This window comes from Gadus chalcogrammus, chromosome 14 (genome assembly GCF_026213295.1).
Source record: "Gadus chalcogrammus isolate NIFS_2021 chromosome 14, NIFS_Gcha_1.0, whole genome shotgun sequence".
Lineage (NCBI taxonomy): Eukaryota > Metazoa > Chordata > Actinopteri > Gadiformes > Gadidae > Gadus > Gadus chalcogrammus.
Genome location: NC_079425.1, coordinates 20634075 through 20659514, shown reverse-complemented (window position 1 = coordinate 20659514; position 25440 = coordinate 20634075). Strand labels below are relative to the sequence as shown.

Genomic DNA, 25440 nt, shown 5'->3' with positions numbered 1-25440 from the left:
TTAACTTCAAATAAACATTTCAGGCAAAACACAGATCTAATAACATGTTATTTAATAAGTGACGTTATTTTGAATTGATTAAACTATAAAAAAAATACATTATTGAAGGATTCCAGCTATGACTAAATAATGTCAATTAAAATCGTTAATATATTAAGCCAATACAATTAAAACAATATTTGTTTTTTTATCCACTATTGCTTAATGAATGATATAGTTACTATTTACCAAATTGATGGACGCTTAGTGCAGTATTATCCAGTATTATCATCCTCAATGAATATATTCTCATTACATTGTTTATACAGTTAAAGGTCCCATCGCAGGAAAATCTCACTTTAGGAGGTTTTCTAAAAAACAAGTTCCCCTAGCCTGCCTATGGTCCCCCAGTGGCTAAAACTTGCGTTAGGTGTAAAACGAGAACTAGGTGTTAAGCTCGCCTTTGAAAAAAACGGAGGCTCAAGCGCGCTGATTTGGAATGTGGTCCCATATGTCGTCATAAAGGACCTAAGCCCCTCCCCTTTCTCTGCCTTGCCCGCAACGAGAATTTGGCCCGCGAATGAGACACGACCGTGCGAGCTCCACATGTGTGTGGGTGATTACACACACTCAAACGCAAGTGTTTGCTGTTGGTGTTATGGCGCATAACACGTCGGTTCTTTGACGTCTCTTGTGTTTCTACAACGAGACTGTAGTTGGGGTCATCTCAGACATGGTTGAGAAGGAATTTGGGGAAAGGAACTTAGGCTTTGACTCCCTGAAGTACATGAACTGCGACATGCTGCCTGCTGCTGGTTGCCGCGAGGCAGCAACGCCGCCCGGCAGCGGGCAGCTGGCAGCGCGCGGTTCAGTCTACTTCAGATCGATGTGGAAGTGGAAGAACCAGAGACGTCGGAGAACCCGACGAAGTCGTTTGTGATTCATAATATTGTGTGGAGGCGCACACAGCTTTTGGCCGTGATAATATGTATTATATGAAATAGATATCTATGTATTATATGATATTATTTAGATCAGTGGTTTTCAAACTGTGGGGCGCGCCAGAGTTCTTCAGGGGGGGCGCGACGTGAGAAAAGAATAAACCCGAAAAAAACCCTGAAAGTCGATGATTCAAATCATCAGTCGTACTTCAACTGTAGAAGTAACAGACACATAATAACTAAATCAATTTTCAACCGTTTATCTTCGTGCAAATCATTTAACAAATCACAATTCACACTTGTATCGTCAATAATATCCAAACAGAATTTCGATATCATTTAAAATTTCTTCAGAATCACAGTTTTGGTTTCATACCGCTTAGTTTTCAGCTGTTTTCATTGAAGACCCTGCCCATTCTGATACACCTACTTCTAGACATCGTAACTCGTTCCTTTTTCAACCGTTTACCATCGTTCAAACCATTAAACAAATCTGCAACTAAACGGAATTTTGATAGCATTTATACTTTTTTCAGAATCACAGTTTTAGTTTCGAACCGGCATCGTTTTCAGTTGCTTATAACAATTTGGGTCACCATAGCAACGCCGGTAAACAAACCCCGCCGAATAGTCGAATCTCTGGACTGAAAAGGCAGATCTGATTCGTCTCAGAAAATTCAGAGTAGGGGACCCTTTAATCTGTGTAAACTGGCAGTTTACACAGATTAAGATGTTCGAATGTATTTAAAAAAGGTTAAGCTAAAACATGCTTAGATAAAGTTGTTAAATTGTGTTAAGAAATGTGTTTAAAAACACACAAAGATGTAATGTTTGAGAAATATGTTTAAAATGTTTACAAAATATGTTTAAAACATATGTTTCAAATGTTTAAAAAATATGTTTCAAATGTTTTAAAATTATGATTAGAGATTTTTAAAATGTGTAAAATAATTACAATAGCTTTCAAAACACAGGTATTTAGAAAAAAAAAATTTGGGGGGGGGGGGCTCAGCTGAAAAAGATTCTCTGAGGGGGGGCTCACTCTCTAGCACTTTGGAAATGCCTGATTTAGATATAGAGCTCCAGGACTGTAACGCAAGCGTTGTACACTTCCTTGTTATTTGGATAACCGTTCTGCCGTCGGTGTTATGGTGCAAGACTCGTGGTGGGGGTTATCTCAGCCATGGTTGAGAATGAATTGGGGGAAAGGAACTTTGGCTTTGACACCCTGAAGAACATGAACGGCGACATGGAGGAGAAAGGGATTGTTTGCCCGCGAATGTCTCCCGCTTGAGCCCCGCTTTCCGCTGCCGAGGGACCACCGACCTCGGCGCTGCTGGAGGCGGTGGTGCCTAAGTGCTGACCGCTGCCAAGGCGGTGGTCCCTTGGCATTGAGGCTCCGGCGGGAGACAACCGCAGCAACGATCCCTTTCTCCTCCATGTCGTGGTTCAGTCGAGTTCAGATTGATGTGGATGTTGAAGAACCAGAGACGTCGGAGAGACGTCGTTTGGGATTCATAATATCGTCTGGGGGCGCAGACAGCTTTTGGCCGTGATAATATATATGATATGATATAGATATCTACGCATAATATATTATTTAGACAGAGCTCCAGGACTCCCTTGTGTTCTAGAATATTTACAGAACACGGTTAAAGGCTGTGTGCGCCTCGCCATTGCGATACATCCACTCTGTAAACAGAGCGCATGGTACCGTGGCTGCAAGCTGCTCAGGGCCACACCCCCATCCTCCTCCTTGACCCGCCTCGCTCCTCCTCATTTGCATTAAAGCTACAGACACCGAAACGGCGCACTTGGGGAAAGCTCAATGTGCGACTGGCTCGTAGTGGCTGTAATTCTGCACCACGGCTGAATTTCGGGAACTACTGTGTTTGGGGCCTACTAATATCTAAATTAAAGCATCCATAAAGTAGCATGCAATGGGACCTTTAATTCATCGACTCCTTTCAAAAGGGAAACTTCAAAATCAACTGGTAAACACCGCCACCTTCTGGTACCAACAAGATATATTGGATGACTATCACAGTACAGATACTGCACTGTTCTGGGAATGTTCTGGGTTCGATCTACAGTGTCCCGTCCAGCTTTATTAAAAATTGACTAAAGGTAAGCATGTTTGTTTGTTAGTAAGTTTGTTGGGTGTATTCAACTCTGCACTATATTTAAGAGGTTCAAAAGGTCGATTGACGGAATTTGTATATTTTTTTGCATATACTTTTTTACAATTTTGTAATTTAACCTCACAAAAAACACAATCAATTATTTATTATTAATATATTTGAACGTATCACTTTGGAAAAAAACACATTTAGCTTTGGCCTGGACACATAAATCATGAAATAAAACCTAAGCAACATAGCATTATGTACCTTATCAATGCCCAAGATCAAGCTTCACAAACAATAAAAGCGTAATCTCTTCCTGTCAACAGGACTGCAGCCTGAACAAAACCGGGGACGATCATAGATCCAAGGTAACTGTTGAAATGCTACTTCCTGGTGGAGCTCTCTCGGGAACGAGGACTGGGTTACCTCTGACCGATCTCTTGTAGGCCTACCAGGTCAGATGGCTGGTAGGTCTACGAGGACAGCTCTCTGGACGTTGTTCGTGTGGTCCTCGGTAGATCTACTAGATCAGATGGCTGGTAGGCCTACACGGTCAGCTGGCTGGAAGGCTTACTAGGACGGCTATGGGTAGAGCTTCTTGGTAAGCCCTCTGGTAAGCCTGTCAGCTCGCTGGAAGGTCTACTGGGTCAGGTCTGCGGCAGGTCTACTGAGTCAGATCCAGAAGGTCCAGTAGAGAGAAGCCCGTCTGTAAATTGTCCAGCGTTGGCCAGCAAAAGGCGGGCGTCCTGCAGGGGTGCAGAGGTCAGCAGGATGTCTCCCAGACGTCTGGCCATCCCTTCGCCCTCTCCCCTAGGCACCGTGCTGCTGAGTTGGGCCTACACACACACACACACATTAGGCCTTTCTATTTATTCTACCTCTAGTATACAAGTGTATTTATACTGTAGGATCATGCAATACTTCTACATGTAGTCTGCAGGTGCATTTATAGTAAGTGAGCACTGCAGTACTTCTACCTGTAGTGTCGATGTGTATTTGTGTGTTGGTGGAGCGCGAATACGGAGCACACATCGCTCAGCCATTTGCAACATCTGTGGAGAGAGAAGACTTCATTTCAAAATTCAACATTGAAATTGTTGATGCTCTGATGCTGTCGAGTCTTCGCAAAGGACACGATGTTGGCATTGGAAGTATTCTGGTTTGTAGTCCGAGTAGTATTGACCAATCATGTTTGAGCGGGTATTAGTTGCATGCAGGTAAACAGTCAGTCTGGAGAGGGACAATCTAGGAACCCTTCGCCTATTTTCTGACGACGACGAACCTCTACATGAGCTTTGATGTTTGTTTACAGAGATTATAGAAATGTTTGGACCAGAAAAACCTTAAAAGAATTTCGATGTTTGTGAATTCAGTGGAAAGACATTGTGGTTCGGCTTCTTATGACTAATCAGGTCATAGAGGTAGTTTATGTTCTCTTAACTCCATTTTTGCTTCTTTAGTTGCTAATCAGACTGTAATCAAGTAGTGGCGCTCAGAAGAAAAAGTCTGTCCTAAATCCTCTAGCTGATTAATTCAGATATTGCGTTAACATGTAACCAAAAACGTACGATAAGATTGTATATTTTGAGTCCATATATACATCATATCATACGTTCGAAAAACTGTGCATTTCATTTGAGATTTCGACCATGATCGCTCAAGGGAGTTCGTGTTTGAGGGTGAGTGAGTACCTCTACAGCCTTATCCTCCTCCAGCTGACCCTTCAGGGAGCTACAGCTCTTCTCCAGGGGTTTCTTCTCCTCCTCTATCTCCTCTAGAGCAACCAGCAGGTTATCTAGATCAGACTAGACATTGAAAACACACACACACACACACACACTTTATTACTATCAGGACTCCTAGCTAACACCCCCAACATCCGTTTAGCTGTTTGGGTGTGATGTCAGCGTGTTGACCTCTGACCTCCAGCCTGCTCAGGGTCTTCTTCCCGTTGAGAGATCTCCTGCCCTCCTCCTGCAGCTGACTGGCAATCCTCTCTGTCTCAAAGTCCCCCCGGGTCAACGGAGGCACCCTCAGCTCAGCGCACGCACCCACCAACCTGACAACACAACCAGAGTCAGGAACCACCTGACCACACAACCAGAGTCAGGAACCAACTGACAACGCAACCAGAGTCAGGACAACCTGACAACACAACCAGAGTCAGGAACCGGCTGACCACACAACCAGAGTCAAGACAACCTGACAACACAACCAGAGTCAACACAACCTGACAACACAACCAGAGTCAAGACAACCTGACAACACAACCAGAGACAAGACAACCTGTCAACACAACCAGAGTCAAGACAACCTGACAACACAACCAGAGTCAGGACAACCTGAAAACACAACCAGAGTCAGGACAACCTGACAACACAACCAGTCAGGACAACCTGACCACATAACCAGAGACAAGACAACCTGACCACATAACCAGAGACAAGACAACCTGACCACATAACCAGAGTCAGGACAACCTGACAACACAACCAGAGTCAGGACAACTTGACAACACAACCAGAGTCAGGACAACCTGACAACACAACCAGAGTCAAGGAGAAGAGCCCATGAATTGTAGCGTTATCTTCATGAATAGTTTATATCAATAAAATTACGACAACAATACAACAAGCAAGTCAGAGAATAAATTGTGTGGTTTTGAGGATGAATTTGACAAACCAACGTCGACACAAGTAACTGAAAGGGATATTTATGATTGACATTTTATGGGTCTGATTATCATCACTTTGTGATAAAATGTCGAGTCCATTCAGTAGAAAGGTATTCCTTTTCAAATGTATTCCACAAATGACTTAATTAGGAGAGTGTGTGTTTATGATACCAGGCTATGTGTATCTCGTTTTTAATCACCTTGTTTTTAGGATGTTAAGATGTTTATTTGTTTCCTCCTTCTCCCGCCGATTCAGGCCAAGAGTCTTGCTGTAAGAAAAGGAAAAATACATTTGAATCCGTCAAGTTCAGAGAGAACTGTGTGTGTGAGGGTCGATAGGGTTTAGTGACCTACAAAATGGACTGGTCCACAATGCTCTTCAGCCCTATGATGGACAACCGGGTCAGTGGCACCCACTTCTCCTGACCATTGCTCTTGCTTTTATTGGACGAAGTTCCTCCTGGAAGGAGGAGGGAGATAAATAAAGCAGACAGACAGGAAATCCCCTGCAAGTTACTGACCACCCTCTTCTTATGTACCCCCCACAGGCCCGCCGGAAGGACTGGACACATTGTACATGCTTTAGTATATATAAGACATCATGTACCCTTTCAAAAGTATAGTAGCATATAAGGGAGACTTATGTCAAATATAATGTATGCTCAATAATATAGTAGCAACAGACACTTGTGTCACTGTATAATAGTCAATAATGCACAGTATAATATAGATGAACAGGATATGTATCATGGTCGATGTTCAACAGTATAATAAAGATATAGTGGATATGTATCAGAGTCAATGATGTATACTATATTATAGATATATTGGATGTGTGTATAATAGTCAATAATGTATAGTTTCAGTTATGTAGCATATACTGTCAATAATTTCTAGAAACGTGTCAATCAATACTTCTACTACTTTCATTATATATTTGTTATGTATCCAGTGCTGACACCCAACTGGACTCTGCAGGTCTCTCAGCCTGCAGGTCCAGTACTTTGTGTTGACACCCTACGGGATTACGCCTGCAGGTCCAGTACTTCGTGCCGATACCTTAATGGACCCAGTCTGTCAGTCTTAAAGCTATTCTAATGACTCACTACATGGGTCACTACAGATATGGGTCACTACAGATAATACCCCACCTTTCTTCTTCTGGGACGGTTTCTGGCGAACCGTCTCTTTACGGGGCTCCTTAATAACACATGGACCAAGAAACGGTGATTAAACATAGTTGGACTCAACCCTTAAACATATTAAACATAGCTTATTAAACACATCGTGCTTGTGTTGGCGTTACCTGAGGTGCTGAAGATTTTTCTCCAGGTTTCTTTCGCATCTTCATGTTCGATGGTCTGGAGGAACCTCGTACTGGCTTCATCACTGCAATTGATATATAACCGTGTTAAACCTATCTCGAACGAGGTTGTACATATACACATATAAATATGAACTTTAGACATATAAATACCTTAATATTGACGCTGATTTTATGACCGAGTGTTGTTGTTGTCGTTCGAGGTGATGTCAAGGCAGGCTTTTCGCGCCGCAGCTTTGAAACGACGGGGCTGTACCACGCATGCGCGTACGGAAAGCCCAACGCCTCAAATTAGTTGAAACAAAATAGCGTTGTAACCTCAAAAAAACCACCAGATGGTAGTATTGTCTTAATGCTGTATGTCGATGAATGATGTCTGGAACTCTACTTGTCCTGATTGCCCAGTATTAATCCACTGACCAAACCTGGATAAAATTTGTAGGTTCATTTCATTAACGGCATGTTCATTTAAATTCCGTGGGAAATTTAAAAAGTGTTTGACTGTGACAAGTCGGTAGAACATGATGCACCTGTCATGCAACATATTTTACATGCAAATGCAACATATTTTTTCAATGTAACAGCTGGTACCACAAGCTTTAAATAGAACCGAGAGCGTGCTTGCGATTTGATCAGCATATTCATAGCTATTTTTGATGCCTATTGATTTCACATCAGACTAGCCTATCACTAAAGAGCTTCTAACGCATTTCATGCACTCCAGATTTTCTTTATTTGCCGCTCCTGTCCTCTCCTGCATAGGCCTATTGGTAGTAGTAGGCCTACTTCCAGGGTTGTGTTTAGTTATGCTCGAGGAGAGAGTCAACTCCGTCTGAGTAGTGAGTAGCCTAGGTCGGAGATGTTGACTCGTTGCATCTCGCTGGCGGTCCCATGAATCCACTTCCAGCTGCTCTCCACTCAAAGAGATGAGCTGTTGGACCGCCTTTAAATTATAAGACAACTCCTAATGAAAACTGGAACAAGTTTTCTTATTTAGAAAACAAACAAACTTCAAGACAACTTGAACTTGTGCAATCCCTCGAAATGTTCAAGATACAATGCATATAAAAATAACATTTGATTTATAGCCACACCAATCAAAATATACGGGGTAGAACTTGTATAAACAGGATTAGCAGGATTTATTCAATATTATTTTTTAAGTCTGTTAATTATATTACTTAATCCAGGATTAGTCTGTTAGTTGGTATAGTATCCAAGCATTTGTGTACTGTTTGTTCTCTGATGGTTTGTGTACGTTTTCTTTTTGTCTTTTATCGATCAGATCCAGTCGACTTCTGTTGACATGGCAACAGTGAATAAGAATATCCTGGCAGCAGAAATCCAGACATAATTTGTTCGATTAAATAGAATAATAAATAGCAGTGATCTAGATGTAGTCATAATAACTATAATAATATATATATTATTGATCTGGGTTAGGATCTTAATAAGAATATTAATAATATATATCAGTGTTATGGTTGAGGATCTATGGTTGATTACTAGGCCTATATTATTAGTAATATTGATCAGTGATCTGGGTTAGGATCTAGTGCTAATAACTAGAATGTTATTAATATATATCAGTGCTCTGGGTAAGGATATAGTGATACTTGGTGAATATTTAAATTGTTACATTGATTTGGGTTAAGATCACGTGCTTTATAAGAAGAAGATAAATAAAGGGCAGGAACAGAGAGGATATGCATGCATACATGAATAATAATGTTTGCATCTTAGAAACACATTCTACTTTGTCATGAGAAATGGTACAACCTATGGTTACCATAACGTGTAACGTCTAACTATAACAGAGCATTTTATACTGGTTATTCTCTAAATTGTAACTTCAAAACTCTGAATGTGACATTTGTCAAAACAGTCCCTGTCATGGTTTGAGTGATATTTAAAGGGTCGCGAACATTTGGAACAGGAATCCCCGAAGGAACTCTCTTGGGTCCCATCCTTTTCGGATTGTGTTTCAACGACTTGCCAGAAATTGCCCTAGTTAAGTCTTCTGTCTTCAGACGCTGACGATACAGTCATCACCTGCAACCAAACACTGGAAAAAGGGTTTTAAGCCGTACTTCATCTGATTATTATTTTGTAATTCAATTCAAATAAACATTTTTTGTTTTATTTTTAAAATAACTTTTTTTATTTCAAAATACTGTGAAATATAGATATTTTTAATTAGGAGCTCATTAAGAAATATCCATTTTGACAAATGTACAATTTTAAGGTTGTGTATTCAACTGATTAATAATTTTGTCATTCAATCCAAATTTTTTTTTTGTTTTCTTCCTAAAACACTGTTATATTTGATTAGGAGCTCAATTTAGAAATATTTGTTCAGACAAATGTACAATTTCAAGGTTACGTAAAGCCTGCGCATGCGCATTAAATACAAAGACGCTTACGACTACTGGACCAAACCGCAGTGTTGCCAACTTAGCGATTTGTCGCTATATTTAGCTACTTTTCAGACCCCTTTGGCGATTTTTTCAAAACAGCGACAAGCGACAAATCTAGCTGCTATTGGTGACTTTGGCGACTTTTTGAGGTGAAAGCACTAGCCTTGACCAGAGTGACGATGACTCACTGGTTCTGTGAGCTAGGACAGTCTGTCTGTGTCTGGAGGGAGGTCTGGAGTAGGTCTAACTTGCGATTTAAATTGTTAATATATTGTATTTGTGTGGTGGCAGTAGCTCAGGTGGTAGAGCGGGTTGCTGGTAACCTGAAGGTTGGTTCGAGTCCCCGCAAGCAGAGTATCGAGTGTGCTTTGACAAAGCACCTAACCCTCTAAACTGGTAATCATTTGACTATATCTTCCTCTTAAAATTCAGTTATTTTTCACATCTGTCTATGGTTTAACTACATACCCTAGGTCATTCAGGCATTAATTAAATCCTATCAGTAGCACAATCAGTAAAATGTATAGACACAATCAAAATTGCTTCTTTTTATAATGCAAGATCTTCAGGTTTTTTTTTCAAATATTTTCATTATGTGAAGCTTGTGTTCAAATGTTTAAAATGGACCTTGCGCTTCAGCCTCTTTGGTAAAGTAAAATCAAGAGACAAAAAGAGCTGCAGGCAGATCTACCTGAGCATCTTTAGGTGACAACTGTGAAGTTTCATGCTACAAACATCTTCTGCTCTGACAGCTATTCTGTAAAAGCAGATTATCCATGGAAAACACTGTATCATTTGAAGTTCGCTGCAAACTACACCACTTTTTGAATAGAGGCTACCATATCCTATTAATTCAACAATCAACTTGTCGCATGTCTACTTTTCTGCGAGCTAGTTTTCTAATAAATGTTTATTTTTATTTATCTTTCTGTACTCGCTTAGCCTTCTTCATACCGTCCTGTTTATCTCTTATTTTCCACAAAACCCTTCCGGGATGGCTGTTGTTAGAATTAGTGTTCTTCTATAGAACACTACGATACTTGCATCTTAAAGCTGTTGCGCAGTTGATGCTATGTACATTGTAGCGGTCCAGATCAAATAAATCATGAAATAATACATTAATGGAGGCGAGACGGCTAAAGGACAGCAGTCTATAGTACAGTGTATAGTTAAAAGACTCCATTTAACCAGAGTCTATAGAAATCGGGTCGAGCCATACTATATTCTGAATTCTGAGACGCTCACATATGTCTGTACTTCTAGGGTAGTGGTTAATAAATCATAGGAGCAGCAGGGTTGTCACAATAACAAGCTAGGGCCCATGTTGTGGTAGTTTAAAGCTGAGGGTAATACTCATTGATAAACACTGGTCTACCTTATCTCAGGTCTTGTCCTGACATTTCTGGGGATGCGTTGAGTGATAGTCAGCCAGTAGAATCTGCCCGGGGGTCAGCATGATATCTTAAGAGCTATCTGCTACTTTGAAGGCTCCACGCTTTCCCGCAGAAACAGATGGCACTCTAGTCAGAGCCCATCGGCATGCGATACCAGGTGCCTGGGAACACCATGCAGTCCCATTGAACACCTATTCTAACACCAGAACGTTACATGAATCCAACGGGGCCAGAAACCATCGAACACCAATTGTTCACCAGAGCCCACTTACACCAGTCAAACCCTAGACCCATTCAACACCAGCCAACACCAAGTCCCATTTAACAATAGGTCCCATTTAACACCATTTCAAAACCCACTTCACATGTACATCTGTCCTACACATGGTCCCATAACACCAGTCCAACACAATAACCCATTCAACCCCAGAACCCATTAACCACCAGTCCAACCCCTAGGCCTCATGTAACACCAGTCAACACAATCACCCATTCAACACCATAACCCATTCAACACAAGTCCAACCCTGGTCCCATTAACACCAGTCCAACACAATACCCATTCAACTCCAGAATCCATGGAACACCCCCCAACTTTAGGTCCCATGTATCACAGTCAACCCATTCAACACCAGATCTCTCAGACCCATGTTCAGCACTTTTCCAAAATTTCGCAGGTCTCGCATATCTCAAGAAAGGTGTGATGTGTGACCGCACTTGACATAAAAAACGCAAAGCGATGAGTGTGTTGCAGTTTCAATCATCCCTTCAATGTTGCTCTAATTTAACCCTCTAGCAGACCCAGGCATGAGCTTTAAAAGTTGCCCTTTCATCACAAATGTCCCAGTCTAGAACCCACATTATATGAACCTCTCAAAAAATCATGATAGCGGAAAATTAAAAATTATAAACCAAGTGACACTTCTACTCCGTATTTATTTTTTAATTTATTAATAATTCTGAATTAGAATGTACCACCAGGATGCGTGGTTCCTGTCTTGAGATAGAATAATACTTTGGATAACAGTTAGCAGATCTTCCCCTGTAAACACTATCTTTCTCACAAACCAAGAAACATTTCCTCTCTGCTTCCAAAAATAAATAAAGCTTTTCTTTAGAATGAAAACTTTTCCGTCAATGAATTACAATGCAATTTAATTCAAGACGTAACCAGAAGAGGATTGTTCCAGGTTGCCTCAGATCTATACTTACTGAACCAATCATCTCTTACATGGAAATATATCATCTGAATGTGCATGGCGTGACAAATATAATGTTCTCACCTCCTCGATCCAAATGTATTCGTATCTGCTGGCTCTTCCTAATGCGTTTAAATATCATGCACTATAAATGTCTCCTTTAGGATTCATAGTTCTAGATAAACATACCCATTCTAAGAATATTATTGTCTTGTAACTTTTCTAGTTAACTACCCTTTGCTGCTGTAGAGATATAGCTCATGCCAGAGATTTAAAAGGACATTAAAACTGTGAGCGGCCACCGGAGGGCGGCGGGGAGCACAGTCACACATTGGACTCAATGAGGAGCGCTTTGGGTTTGATGGGCCCGCGGTGCGGGGGGGAGCATCTCTGTTGGCCCTCGCCGTCGCTAAACTCCCTTCCTGACCCCCAGGGACCCCCTGTTCCTGGTACGGCCCCACTGCAGCTCACTGTGCAACATCTGGAACTAGCCACCAGCGACATGTGGAAGCCCCTGCTGCTCCTCCTCCACCTCCTCCACCTCCTCCACCTCCTCCACCCTCCTCCACCTCCTCCACCCTCCTCCACCTCCTCCCTACAAGGGTGTCCTGGGTGGGTCTGGACTCTGACCGATCTTTTCCATGACGCCCATAAAGGGCGGGCTTCACCTCCTGCTTGGGCTTGAGCTGCCGCTGCTCCTTGGGAGGCGTGGCGCCTCCTGCTGGCGGCCGCAGTCCGACAGGTCTCCCGCCGCTAGAGGCCTGGCTGGAGCTGAGCCGCCGAGACCCCGCGGTGCTCTAGGTCAACGCCTCCCCTCCCAGGAGAGGCTAGTCCAGCATGCGTGGTGGGGTCTGGTCATGCGGTGTTCGGAACCGGGAGAAGCTGGAGAGCGGGGCTGGTAGGGTCGGTGTTGAAGTAGGCGTGGGAGGAAGTGCCCGGCGGGGAGAGGGGAAGATAGGAAGTGGAAGGAGGGGGGGCGGCGGGGAGTGGCCGGGGGCAGAGAGGTGGTAGGGTGCTGGTTTTTGCGAGGGGAGCGTGGGGAGAGGTTTCCGGGGGGGAGAGAGGATGGTGTGGTGTAGTAGGGTGGGGGGAGGGGAAGGGTGCAGAACGGGGAGAGGGGTAGGAGGGGTCTTGGGACAGCGAGAGGAGCAGAGGGTATCCACTCCCGGAGGTTGGGGGCAAGGGGGCCTGATGTGAGGTCTGAGGGATGTGGTGCATGTGTCGGCCCGGCAGGGGCTGGGGGGGGGTCCCTCCCAGGGGAGGGGCCGGCCCCCGGCCGCCCCACCCCTGTCTGACAGTGCGACCCTGAGCTGGGTCTGGCTGGACTCTGCTGCTCCCCCAGTCCCGGGCCGCCTGGGGCCGTAGGGGTTCTGGGGCCAGTACTCACCGCTACCTTTTCCACAAGGCTGTGTCTGTCGCGCTCCTCCTGCTCCTCTTTGCTGCTGCTGCCCCCTGCTCCTCCTCTCCTCATGGGTGTGTCGTAGGGCTCTGTCTGTCCAGGCCATCGGGCCCGGCACTGCAGGGTGGGGTTGGGGGTGGTGGGAGTGCTGCTCTCCAGCACGGGGGGGCCGCAGGAGGTGTATGATGAGGAGGACTCTGGTGGGAGCAGCGACCTCCTCCTCCACGCGGTCCAGCACCGGGAGTTCCTTGTTGAGGGGGCCAGCCGCTCGGCATCCTTCTGTCCATCCAGCGCCGCAGCAAAGTGTCTGCAAAGAGCGGTCCAGCTTTACATTGATGCTCCCAAATTACGCGCCATGTGGAAGTGAAACCTAAATGCATTCTGGGATAATTCTTCTACCCCTACCTCACACAGCCAGTGGTTGTAATTGACCAAAACCACACTACGACTACTAGATCTGTCGTGGAATGGGAAACCCAAAGCTGTTGGCTGTGGTGTGTTGGTCATGGCCGATCTAGTCCACACGAATCAGACTTTAGAGCAGGACAAGCTCAAATATAGGGTGATGGGGGCGTTTCACTTTCTTCTGCAAAATAATTGTTTCGACCAATCATGTTGCCGAAGCCTGTCAACGCGTAATTGACAAACCAAAGGAGTAGGGCGGGGTAGGGGGAAACATCTTACCTAGAGACTCTACAATGGCAGAGCGGAGGGGTAGCATGGAGGGGTAGTATGGAGGGGTAGTATGGAGGGGTTAGTAGGAGGGGTAGTATGGAGGGGTAGTATGAGGGGTAAGTATGGAGGGGTATATGGAGGGGTAGTATGGAGGGGTAGGGGACGTGTTGGGACAGGGCTTTAGTGTAGGCGGTGTACAGTATCACAGAGTGCTATCTGCCCTCACCGGCTACTCCTCTTGGCTCGGGCTCGGGCGTAATAGCCTCATACTACCACGGCTTCTGCTCCAAGGCCTTGGTGGCGAAGTCCTCAGCGATAGCAAAGTCCTTAACAGAGAGAAGAGACTTATAAGAGACAAGAGGCTTGAGCACAAAGGAAGAGGGTGTGAAACAGATAGAAGTGTCTTGAAACGTCATGCTTAAAAAAGTGGAGGCTTAAATCAGAGGGATACATACTTAAAAAAAGAGAGGTTAAACAAAGAGAAGAGCATAAACAGACTCACAAATAGACTCCACAACCGAGAGTACAATTAAAACCAGATTAGAGCTTTAACAGAGAGAAATCATCTTGAAGAGAAGAGAATTGAAAACAGAGGCTTAGTACAGAAAGAAGAGCTTAAAACATAGAGAAGAGACTTAACACAGACAGAGAAGGCTTAGGTCCTGCCTCAGCCACCTGCCTCCGCAGCAGGGTGGAACATTCACATAGTGTTTTTGGATCTTAACCCTTTCTTCTCTAAAACTGGAGACTTATTTCAGTAACACTATCAATGGTGCGGGTACTATGTTTACGTAATACAAGATAAATGACCATGTTGAAATAAATAAATAGAAATGTTTTGGGTTCAGAACCACAGAGAAGAGTTCTAAAAACTTTTTAAAAAAATATTTAAAAAGGGAGAGAAAGAGGCCGAAAACATGAGAGAAACGGACTTACGTTCCTCGTTTTCCCTTGCTGTGGACATCATGGAGCACAACTCTAAAACTATTCACAATTTAGCTGCAATTTTACACTACGACTTAGCTATTTATCATATGCTTTAATCTGAATGTCTGAGTGGTAAAATTAGTCTGATGAACTCAGACACTATGGCGGGGAATGGGGATTGGGGGTCATATTGGTCTAGGGATGTCCTCGGAATGAACCCAGAACATTCTGACCTTGAGTTCTAACCACTACACATTCCTGCCCCAAGAATTGTTTAGATTTGTAGATATTTATGTAACTCAAATTCAGACCCTGCTTTCCATCAGCCAGTCTATGAGCCACTTGCTTAGCATGCTCGACTAGAGAGAAAGCGGCCTATACCTTCAGTCCAGCGGGCCTATTTATCTTCTCTTTTGTGTTTCTTCTTTCTCAAGTTCATTATAACACTGTTACATTTACAAAACTGTACAAAATATTAGTATTATGCAACCATGTATTCCCATAATCAAATTGAATCTTTTGAATGTGTTAAAGAAGGTAAGACTGAAGGACATGTATCCGAACGTCTAGGGAAATAGTGGACTGTGATAGGTTAGCCCGCCTAGCAACAGAAGGGCAGAGTCAGCGTGGACCACGCTTTCTCACTCTTAAACGATGCTGCCGAGCTATTGGAGGGCTGACCTTGAATAGTTTAGAGACACATCGAGATTCCCTGGCTTAATGTTTAAAACGTTGCTATCAGACTAGCGCTGTGTCTAACATGATAAGTGGACACATGGGGTCAGGGACATGCGGATCATCTGCTGTAGATAGCAGATGGTAGGCAGGAGGAGAGGAGGAGATAGGAGGGTAGAACGAGGGAGGAGGAGAGGATGGTGGGGAGGAGAGGAGGATAGTGGAGAGGAGAGAGAGAGAGAGAGAGAGAGAGGACGAGAGAGAGGAGAGAGAGAGAGAGAGAGAGAGAGAGAGAGAGAGAGAGAGAGAGAGAGAAAAGGAGAGGGAGGGATACAAGAGATGTAATGGGAGGACCTGAGTGATGAATGAGTGAGTCGAGCGGGAGCAGAGAGGATGATGCATAGAGAAACGGAGGGAGAGCGATAGTCTTGTTAGGCGAACGTTTCAATCCTTCCAGCCTATTAATTATTGCATCTCACATTGACCGCCTGAAGACTCTTGGGACCCACGAGATAACTGATAGCAGCCCAATTAGGCCCTGGAGCCACCCATACACACACACACCATACACACATACACACACACACACACACCCACACAACACACACACACACACAAACACACACTACACACACCACACACACACACACACACACACACACACACACACACACACACACACGTGCTATATACGAGAGACACAGCTGCATAAACAGGTCCTACGTCCTTCTCCAACAGGATGAACGTAGCCGAACCTCTGAACACGACCGTTGCATCAGGGTAAGGGTGAGCTGTTGAAAATCAATACGTGCGTCCTCACATTTACATTGAGTCATTTAGATGGTAACTCCCTTTAATCAATAGCCACTTGGAAGTGCTGCCCGACCTAGTTTCTAAAAATACCGCTCCTCGCTATCCTCTATGTATCCATCTCCCCAAGGTCACCCACGTGGGTTACGGGCTCTCTCGTACCACGCGCACGCAACCAGACATGTAACCTACGTCAGGGCCTCACTCTTGTTCACACCACAGCGTACAACGCCACCATGTTGGTCCACCTCCTATGCTGGGAGAACACGGAACCGCTCCCCACCAACGCTATGGGGGTGTCATTCCTCTCGGCCGACCACAGCGTGCGATCGGTCGAGTGGCGGCGGCGCGGTCGCTACGGCGACGGGGGCACTCACGTTGGTCTTGCGGCGGCAGCGGGACAGGTTGAGGTAGAGGGAGACCCTGAGGTCGCGCAGGGCCTTCAGCTCCTGGTCCTCCCCCGCGGTGTGGCCTGGGAAGCGCCTCAGAGCGTACTGGTAGCGCTGGGGCCTCCTTCATGCGACCCTTCTGAGGACGGGACGGGACGGGACGGGACGGGACGGGACGGGACGGGACGGGACGGGACGGGACGGGACGGGACGGGACGGGACGGGACGGGACGGGACGGGACGGGACGGGACGTGTTACTCATAATGCTGTTGGTCCTGTTATTAATTACCTCTTTTATAAATCATGTTATTTATCACGTCATTTATCATGTTATACATAATGTTATTAGTCAAGTCATTAATAATGTTATTTATCATGTGATTAGTCATGTTATTCATAGTGTAATTAATCATGTCACTCATAAACTCATATATCATTATTCATACTTATCGTGTTATTGAGAAAAGGGATTAATCAATAACAGGGTTAACCTTGTACAACATGTTTCCCTCCTCCATGAGTTTGTGCAGCAGGATGAGCAGGATGTCTGGCTTAGAGGACGCCATCGCCCAGGTAGCATGACCTGGAATGCATAGAACCAACCCACGGTCAGAGTCTCTCTCTCTCTCTCTCTCTCTCTCTCTCTCTCTCTCTCTCTCTCTCTCTCTCTCCTCTCTCTCTCTCTCTCTCTCTCTCCACTCTCTTAAAGACCACCCACCTGATCGGTCGTGGGGAGCCGTTCTGTAGCCTTTGGGGGGGGGGGGGGACAAGATAGAAGGTGTGAATGAATAGGTTTAGTCATACTTTCACAATACCCTACATACATATACCATACAGTCTGTATATGATATACAGTATGTATGATGATCTACAGACGGTGGATATGATAGACAGACCAATAGATGAATACTGGGGTCTGGGTTCTGTCCTCCGTCTTCTTCCTCAGACAACACCCCCCAGGATTAAAAAAAAGTCTGAATCTGTGGTTTAAAACTATGGCTGTTGGTTTATTGTCTTTAGTGTCATGCTAGGGTCTCTGGGCTGACTTCCCATCCTTCCTGGAGCACTGTCCGCTACTAGCAGTCCTCCTGGCAGTGTTGCCATATTTTTCGCCCAAACTGGCAACTCTGCCACCTGGAGCTCCGTCACCTGCGCTGGTAGTGGGCGGAAGGCGCAGCTCATCGCTGAGCTTCACTCCCCCCTGGCCAACGCTCATGCGGGTCATTTTTGACCTGAATGGGACGTGTGTTTAGACTGTAGACTGAGCCAGGCAGGGTCCCGTAACGCGGTGGAGAGGGGGTACGTACCAATCTTGGAGCCTTTCTTTAGAGACGTGACCAGGGCAGGGGTGTGTCTCTCTGGAGCTCTGGAGCCACTGGTGTCCTTGTCCCCCGCGGCCCCCTGCTCCACAAGGTAGCTCACCTGGAACACAATGCACCTGGGTGGGAATAGGGCTGGAGGTGGGATGAGAAGCAGGAAACCTACCCCCGTACAGGCTACCATCTACCCCCTATCACCTGTCCTATATCCCCTACAACCTACCACCTACCCCCTGCCGCCTACCATATACAGTATCACCTAACCCCAACCATCTACCACCTACCATATATCACCTACCACCTACCATATATCACCTACCATATATCACCTACCATATACCACCTACCATATATCACCTACCACCTACCATATATCACCTACCATATATCACCTACCATATACCACCTACCATATATCACCTACCACCTACCATATATCACCTACCATATATCACCTACCACCTACCATATATCACCTACCACCTACCATATATCACCTACCATATATCACCTACCATATATCACCTGCCACCTACCATATATCACCTACCATATATCACCTACCACCTACCATATATCACCTACCATATATCACCTACCACCTACCATATATCATCTACCACCTACCATATACCACCTACCATACATCACCTACCTTCTACCACCTACCCCCAACCATCTACCACCTACCATATATCACCTGCCATTTACCATCTATGATATATATCACCTACCATCTACCACCTACCATCTATCCCATACCACCTACCATCTACCACCTACCATACAACACCTACCACCTACCACCTACCCCATACCTTCTACAACCTACCATATATATAACCTACCATCATTCTAATATCTTCCCCCCCCACTATCCAGCATCTCCCCCCTACCATTGACTCCTCTACTACGTACATCTCTATCCCCCCCCCCCCCCCCCCCTCCCCCCCTCCCCCTCCCCCTCCTCACGGTGTCGGCGTCTCCGTTCATGGCGGCGAGGTCCAGCGGCGTGCGCCCGTGTTTATCGGCGGTGTCCAGGCTGACCCCTCGGTCCACCAGCAGCTGAACGATGCCCTTGTGGCCCTTCAGGCAGGCCCAGCCCAGCCCCGTCAGGCCCCCCTGGTCCACGGAGCACACGGAGGCGCCTGGACACACCCCAAGGACACACACTCACTGTGGGGTTCACGATCACTGGTCAAGCCCCCGCCCACTGAAAGAACGCCTCTTCTAATACATTGAAGTTCTACAATTAATCCTAGGTGGATTTACTGTACATGGGGACGTAGCTGTACATCGACTCTTCATATAACATGATTTAAATAGCAGATTTACTCTACATTCTGAAAATACTGTACATCAACTTCATATAAAATGATGTAAATACCAGATTTACATTACTGTACATCAAGTCTTCACATAAAATTTTATAAATACCAGATTTACTGTACTTTTGACAGGTATAACATCTTTTTAAAATTTTTATTTTTCTTATTTGTGAAATATTGGACGTTGTTTTTGTTTATAGATCTTTCGTGCTTTTCGTTTTGCGTTGTATTTTTGGATGTTAGATTTTTATTGAATTTCTAAAATAGATGTAATAAATTAAATGAAAATTAAATTCAATTCAATTCAATTCAATATTCCATAATCAGTGTGTTTTATAATTGCAGCGTGTGGGTATTTCCATGCAGACTGTAGGACAGTGTTCTCCAACCATCAGACCAACACCAGTCACCATGTCGACCCTGAGCCCACCTTCAGCCAGCAGCAGCTCCACCGTGGCCAGCTGTCCGTCAGCCGCCGCCAGCATCAGGGCCGATCGGTCCTGATGGTCGCTGGCGTTCACGTCAGCACCGCGCTTAACCAGCAGCTCACACCTGGTTAACAAAAACAGACTAGTTAACACACCTTAACCAGCAGCTCACACACCTGGTTAACAAAAACAGACTAGTTAACACACCTTAACCAGCAGCACACCTGGTTAACAAAAACAGACTAGTTAACACACCTTAACCAGCAGCTCACACACCTGGTTAACAAAAACAGACTAGTTAACACACCTTAACCAGCAGCACACACCTGGTTAACAAAAACAGACTAGTTAACATGCCTTAACCAGCAGCTCACACACCTGGTTAACAAAAAAAGACTAGTTAACATGCCTTAACCAGCAGCTCACACACCTGGTTAACAAAAAAGACTAGTTAACACACCTTAACCAGCAGCACACACACCTGGTTAACAAAAACAGACTAGTTAACATGCCTTAACCAGCAGCACACACACACACACACACACACACACACACACACACACACACACACAAACAACACCACACACACACACACACACACACAACACACTACCACACACACACACACACACACACACACACCTGGTTAGCAAAAACAGACTAGTTAACACACCTTAACCAGCAGCACACACACACCTGGTTAACAAAAACAGACTAGTTAACACGCCTTAAGAGGCAACGCTTACACCTGGGGGGGTACACACAGACTAGTTAACACACCTGGTGGACACACACAGACGAGTTAACACACCTGGTGGACACACACAGACTAGTTAACACACCCGGTGGACACACGCAGACTATTTAACACATCTGGTGGACACACGCAGACTAGTTAACACACCTGGTGAAGACACGCAGACTAGTTAACACACCTGGTGAACACACGCAGACTACACCCCTAGTGGACACACGCAGACTAGTTAACATATCTTTTCACTATGTTCAATACTGTGAACTGTATTTATTTTCAACTGTGAGCTTCATTTGCACTATGTACTTATCTACTAATAATATTCAATATCCAATGTATGTATTCAAACTTCTATGTTTCAATGTCTTTCAGGGCCTCCTGCTGTATGCAAACATTGCACATGCTAAACAGCACCTTATATTTAACTGTTTTTGTTTAACTAAATTCTGCTCTTTGTACAGTTTTTTTATGTAGTTTAGTTAATTTATCTACTTTATTTTAAGCATATTTTGTGTAAAGGGAATTTGCCAATTAAGAATTTCATTGCCCAGTGCAAACTATGTTTCCATTGTGTATATGACAATAAACAATCTTGCATCTTGTATCTCAACCAGCAGCTCACACAACTGGTGAACAAAAACAAACCTCAACCAGCATCACACACTGCTGGTTAACACACAATGTACACATCAATACTAGTGTGTGTTTATGTGTGTCAGTTTGTGTGTCTGTGTGTGTCTGCGTGTACGTACATGTGTGGTGTGTGCATGTGTGTGTGTCGTTACCATTATGAGTTTGTGTGTGTTTGTGTGTGCGTGTGTGAGTTTGTGTGTGTGTGTGTGTGTGTATGTGTGCATGTTTATCTCAACCTGTGTGTGTTCGTGTTTGACCGCCAGCAGCAGGGGGGTCATTCCTTTCTGATTGGCTGTCTCTAGTTCGCCCCTTTCTCCAGCAGGAAGACGCACATCTCTGTCCGACCTCTGGAGGCTGCCAAACTGAGCGCTGCACACACACACACACACACACACACACACCACACACAAACACAAACACACACACACACACAACACACACACACACACCACACACACAACACACACACACACACACACACACACACACACACAACACACACAATACACACTCATTATATTACATTACATTAATTTAGCCAGCACTGTCCAAAGCAAATTAAAATTACGAGTGCCTTCGCCAGTGAAGTAATAAACCAAAGGAGCAAATATCCTTTACGTACATTCATTTTAGTAAATTGCTTTAAGTGAGACAATATAGAAAAAAGATAGAGAAAGTATCTGCGTCACATGGACCATGTGTTTGATACGCACACACACACACACACACACACACACACACACACACACACACACACACACACCACACACACACACACACACACACACACACACACACACACACACACACACACACACTACAAGTATCACACATACACTTGAAGTTCTTTTGAGAGGATTTTAAAACTTTTCAGCTGATTTAAAAGACGATTTTAGTCCTCGTCTCTGTTACTGGGCTCTGTAACATAGAACTGTGGTCTGTGTCTAATGGGGGCTCAGATTCCCTGAGTTGGCTATTTTAGGAATTTCTGTTCTAGCGGTCATTTAGAAAAGGACCAGTAAAAGAGTAAATGAGGACAATCTTTAGGGCCAATTCTCGTCGACTGAATGTTTTATGTAGTAAACAAAGTATAAAAAGTGTTTAGATGTGACTACAGAGGAAGTGCATAAAAATAGAGCTTTAAAGGAAAAGAAGTGATACAGAAAACCGGCCAACCATCTATCTCTCTCTCTCTCTCTCTCTCTCTCTCTCCCTCTCTCTATCTCCTCATCTCTTCTCTGTCTCTATCCCTCTCTCTCTCTCTCTCTCTCTCTCTCTCTCTTCCTCTCTCTCTCCTTTCATCTCTCTCTCTCTTTCATCTCTCTCTCTCTCTCTCTCTCTCTCTCTCTCTCTCCTTCCTTCTTCTTTCATCCCTCTCAACGTCTCTCTCTCTCTCTCTCTCTCTCTCTCTCTCTCTCTCTCTCTCTCTCTCTCTCTCTCTCTCTTCTCTATCTCTCGCTCTCACCTTTCATCGCTCTCTCTCTCCCTTTATCTCTTGCCCATTTCTCTCTCTCTCTCTGTAGAAGCCTAACAACAGCTGTACCAGAGCTAGAACCCATCCATCAGTTAACCCTCTTCCATAACTACCATCCATCAGATAACCCTTTTAACTTACTACCCATCCATCAGATAACTCTCACACAAACTAACAGCCATCTGATAACCCTATTAACTAGCTACCCATCATTCAGCTAACCCTCTACACTAACTACCGTCAATCAGCTAACCCTCAACACTAACTACCCATCCATGAGCTAACCCTCTACACTAACTACCCATCCATGAGCTAACCCTCTACACTAACTACCCATTCATGAGTTAACCCTCTACACAAACAACCAATCCATCAGCCTGACAAGCAAGAGGCATGCCTTCATCTACCCCACATGCTTATGAAGACCACAGAGGAAACATTATGTGGGTGTGTGTGTGTGTGTGTGTGTGTGTGTGTGTGTGTGTGTGTGTGTGTGTGTGGTGTGTGTGTGTGTGTGTGTGTGTGTCTGTTAGGGTGAGAGGAATGAGAGAGAGAACCTGTTTCTCCCCAGAGTGAGTCTCGGAGCTCCATCTGCACCATCTGCTCTTCCTCCAACAATAACTGCACCACCTGATGGGGAAGACGGCGGCTCAACGCACTAATCACGTGTATGTGTACATGTGTAGACCCAGAGAACGGGCTGACAAGTGGGCTGGGATGATACTTAACAAATATGAGCCGAAATAATACATTTTATATCTAGTCTGAGGTTCTACGTCACATTATTGTGCGTGCAAATTTAACAAACCACAGTTGTTTTCAGACTTCATGAGTCATTATAAGATGCTTATAGTGTAAATATATTTATATACATTTTCATGTTTGATTTAATATTACCCAGCCTTAACGTTAATTCTCTGAATAAGAATTCAGCCCAACAATAGCAAAAACAACAGAAACTAGGTGTGTTCCAAATAAACAGGTATGTTTTTCTGAATGGGGCAGAAGTCATTCTTATTGGTCGAAAACGTTACACATCTCCGACCTGGGGTTCATCCGTACCAGGGTCGAATAAGAAAACAGGCTACACGGTGAGGCTTGCTAAGTTCCGTACGATTCAGAGCTATTCTTCACTTGATAAGAGAAGATTGATCAGATATATCCAGATGGATCCAGATAGATCATATAGATAAGAGCAGATGGATCACATGGATCCGATGGATCCAGATAGATCCAGACCACCTAGACGCAGTAGATCTCTAACCTGAGTGTGTCCAGCCCTGAGGCCGCAGTGAGGGCCTGCTGAGCTGCCTGTTTCCTCCCGTCAACACCGGACCCCCACTGCTCCTTCTGGGGGCTGGTCTCTGCCTGGGGGACGGTCTCTGCCGGGGGCCCGCGGGATGCTGGGTCCCCCCGGCCTGCTGCAGCAGGATCCTGAGGACCTCAGCGTGGCCCTTCAGGGCCGCATGGACCAGAGCACACTGACCGCTCTTATCAGTGTGCTGCAGCTGGAACGCAAAGGAACACAAGACAACACAAAACAACCCAAAACACTGGGTTTAACTAAAGTTGATGCTAGCTTCACACTGGGGTTTACACTAGGTTGACTCTGTTTACACTATGTTTGCACTAGGTTAACACTGCGTTTACACTGAGTTGATATTGGATTTGCACTAGTATTACACTGTTTATTCAGTGTTTACATGGATTTACCCTAGGTTCACAATGGGTTTACACTAGGTTTACACGGGGTTTACACTGGCTTCACACTGGGTCTACACTTGGTTTACTCCATTTACACTCGTTTTAACTAGGTTAATGCTGTGTTTACACTGAGTTGATACTGGGTTTGCACTAGTTTTACATTGTCCTTATTCAGTGTTTACATGGATTTACCCAGGTGCACACCGGGTTTACACTAGGTTTACACTGGGTTTACATTAGGTTTACTCTGTTTATACTTACTTAACACTAGTCAAATACTGTGGGTGCACTTTGTAACACTGTGTTGATACTGGGTGACAACTCTTCCTGCCCTCGACTAAATCAACAGCACTTCCAGCATGGTGTTAATGACAATAAGAACCAATGAAAAACTTGACTGTATTACAACAAAGGCTGTTAGTCTGTGGAACAGCTGCGATGATGAGCAGAAAAAATCGACCACTGTATCAAAAGCAAAAAAAATCTTCAGAAACAACATACTGAGTTGTTATGAGTTGGAGCAGTGAATTTTGGTTTTGCTATTTCTTGTTTGATGGGCTTGGTTCAACTGTTCCAATATTTTGTTATTGTTTTGTCCAAAAGCTTTGATTGGTTTTAACCTACGAGCTGAACATCATAGACACTGATTTGCACAAACTGATTTTTCTTTTCTGTGAATAACTATAACAGAATAGGAGGGGGTAGGAGCAGGAACGTTTTAAACTTCTTCCTATCCCTTTTGAACTGTATTATTCGGGTTACGTGTTTGTTGCTTAATGTTTGTTGTTATCTTATTTCGTGGATTTTAGTGCTCATGTTTTGCGTCATTATAAGAGCCGAACTGACCTTTGCTCCTCTCTTGCATAGAAG

At 44.5% G+C, this 25440-nt stretch overlaps 1 protein-coding gene across 2 annotated transcripts; it reads right to left on the bottom strand.

Moving 5' to 3' along the window:
- Nucleotides 1-2825: 2825 nt before the first annotated feature.
- On the bottom strand, nt 2826-7287 carry LOC130403295 (centromere protein Q-like). Of its 2 annotated transcripts, none has more exons than XM_056607584.1 (9): nt 7198-7287; nt 7027-7109; nt 6872-6920; nt 6075-6180; nt 5921-5989; nt 4970-5105; nt 4738-4851; nt 4024-4098; nt 2826-3792 (listed from the first exon to the last, which is right to left on the bottom strand). In XM_056607584.1, exons 2-9 carry the CDS (start codon nt 7105-7107, stop codon nt 3694-3696), a joined length of 729 nt encoding a protein of 242 aa, XP_056463559.1. In that variant the 5' UTR covers nt 7108-7109; nt 7198-7287; the 3' UTR covers nt 2826-3693. The 2 variants fall into 2 exon arrangements, with proteins under 2 accessions (XP_056463559.1, XP_056463558.1); XM_056607583.1 differs by having other exon boundaries at nt 2841-3882.
- Nucleotides 7288-25440: the final 18153 nt, after the last annotated feature.

Bases quoted from the DNA above. Each gene is read 5' to 3' on its own strand.
- LOC130403295 (XM_056607583.1), bottom strand. From the start codon at position 7,107: ATGAAGCCAGTACGAGGTTCCTCCAGACCATCGAACATGAAGATGCGA. The intron at 6,181-6,871 runs GTGGGGTATTAT...TCCTCCTTCCAG, and splicing joins ACCGTCCCAGAAGAAGAAAG to GAGGAACTTCGTCCAATAAA. The intron at 5,990-6,074 runs GTAGGTCACTAA...CTTTTCTTACAG, and splicing joins ATTGTGGACCAGTCCATTTT to CAAGACTCTTGGCCTGAATC.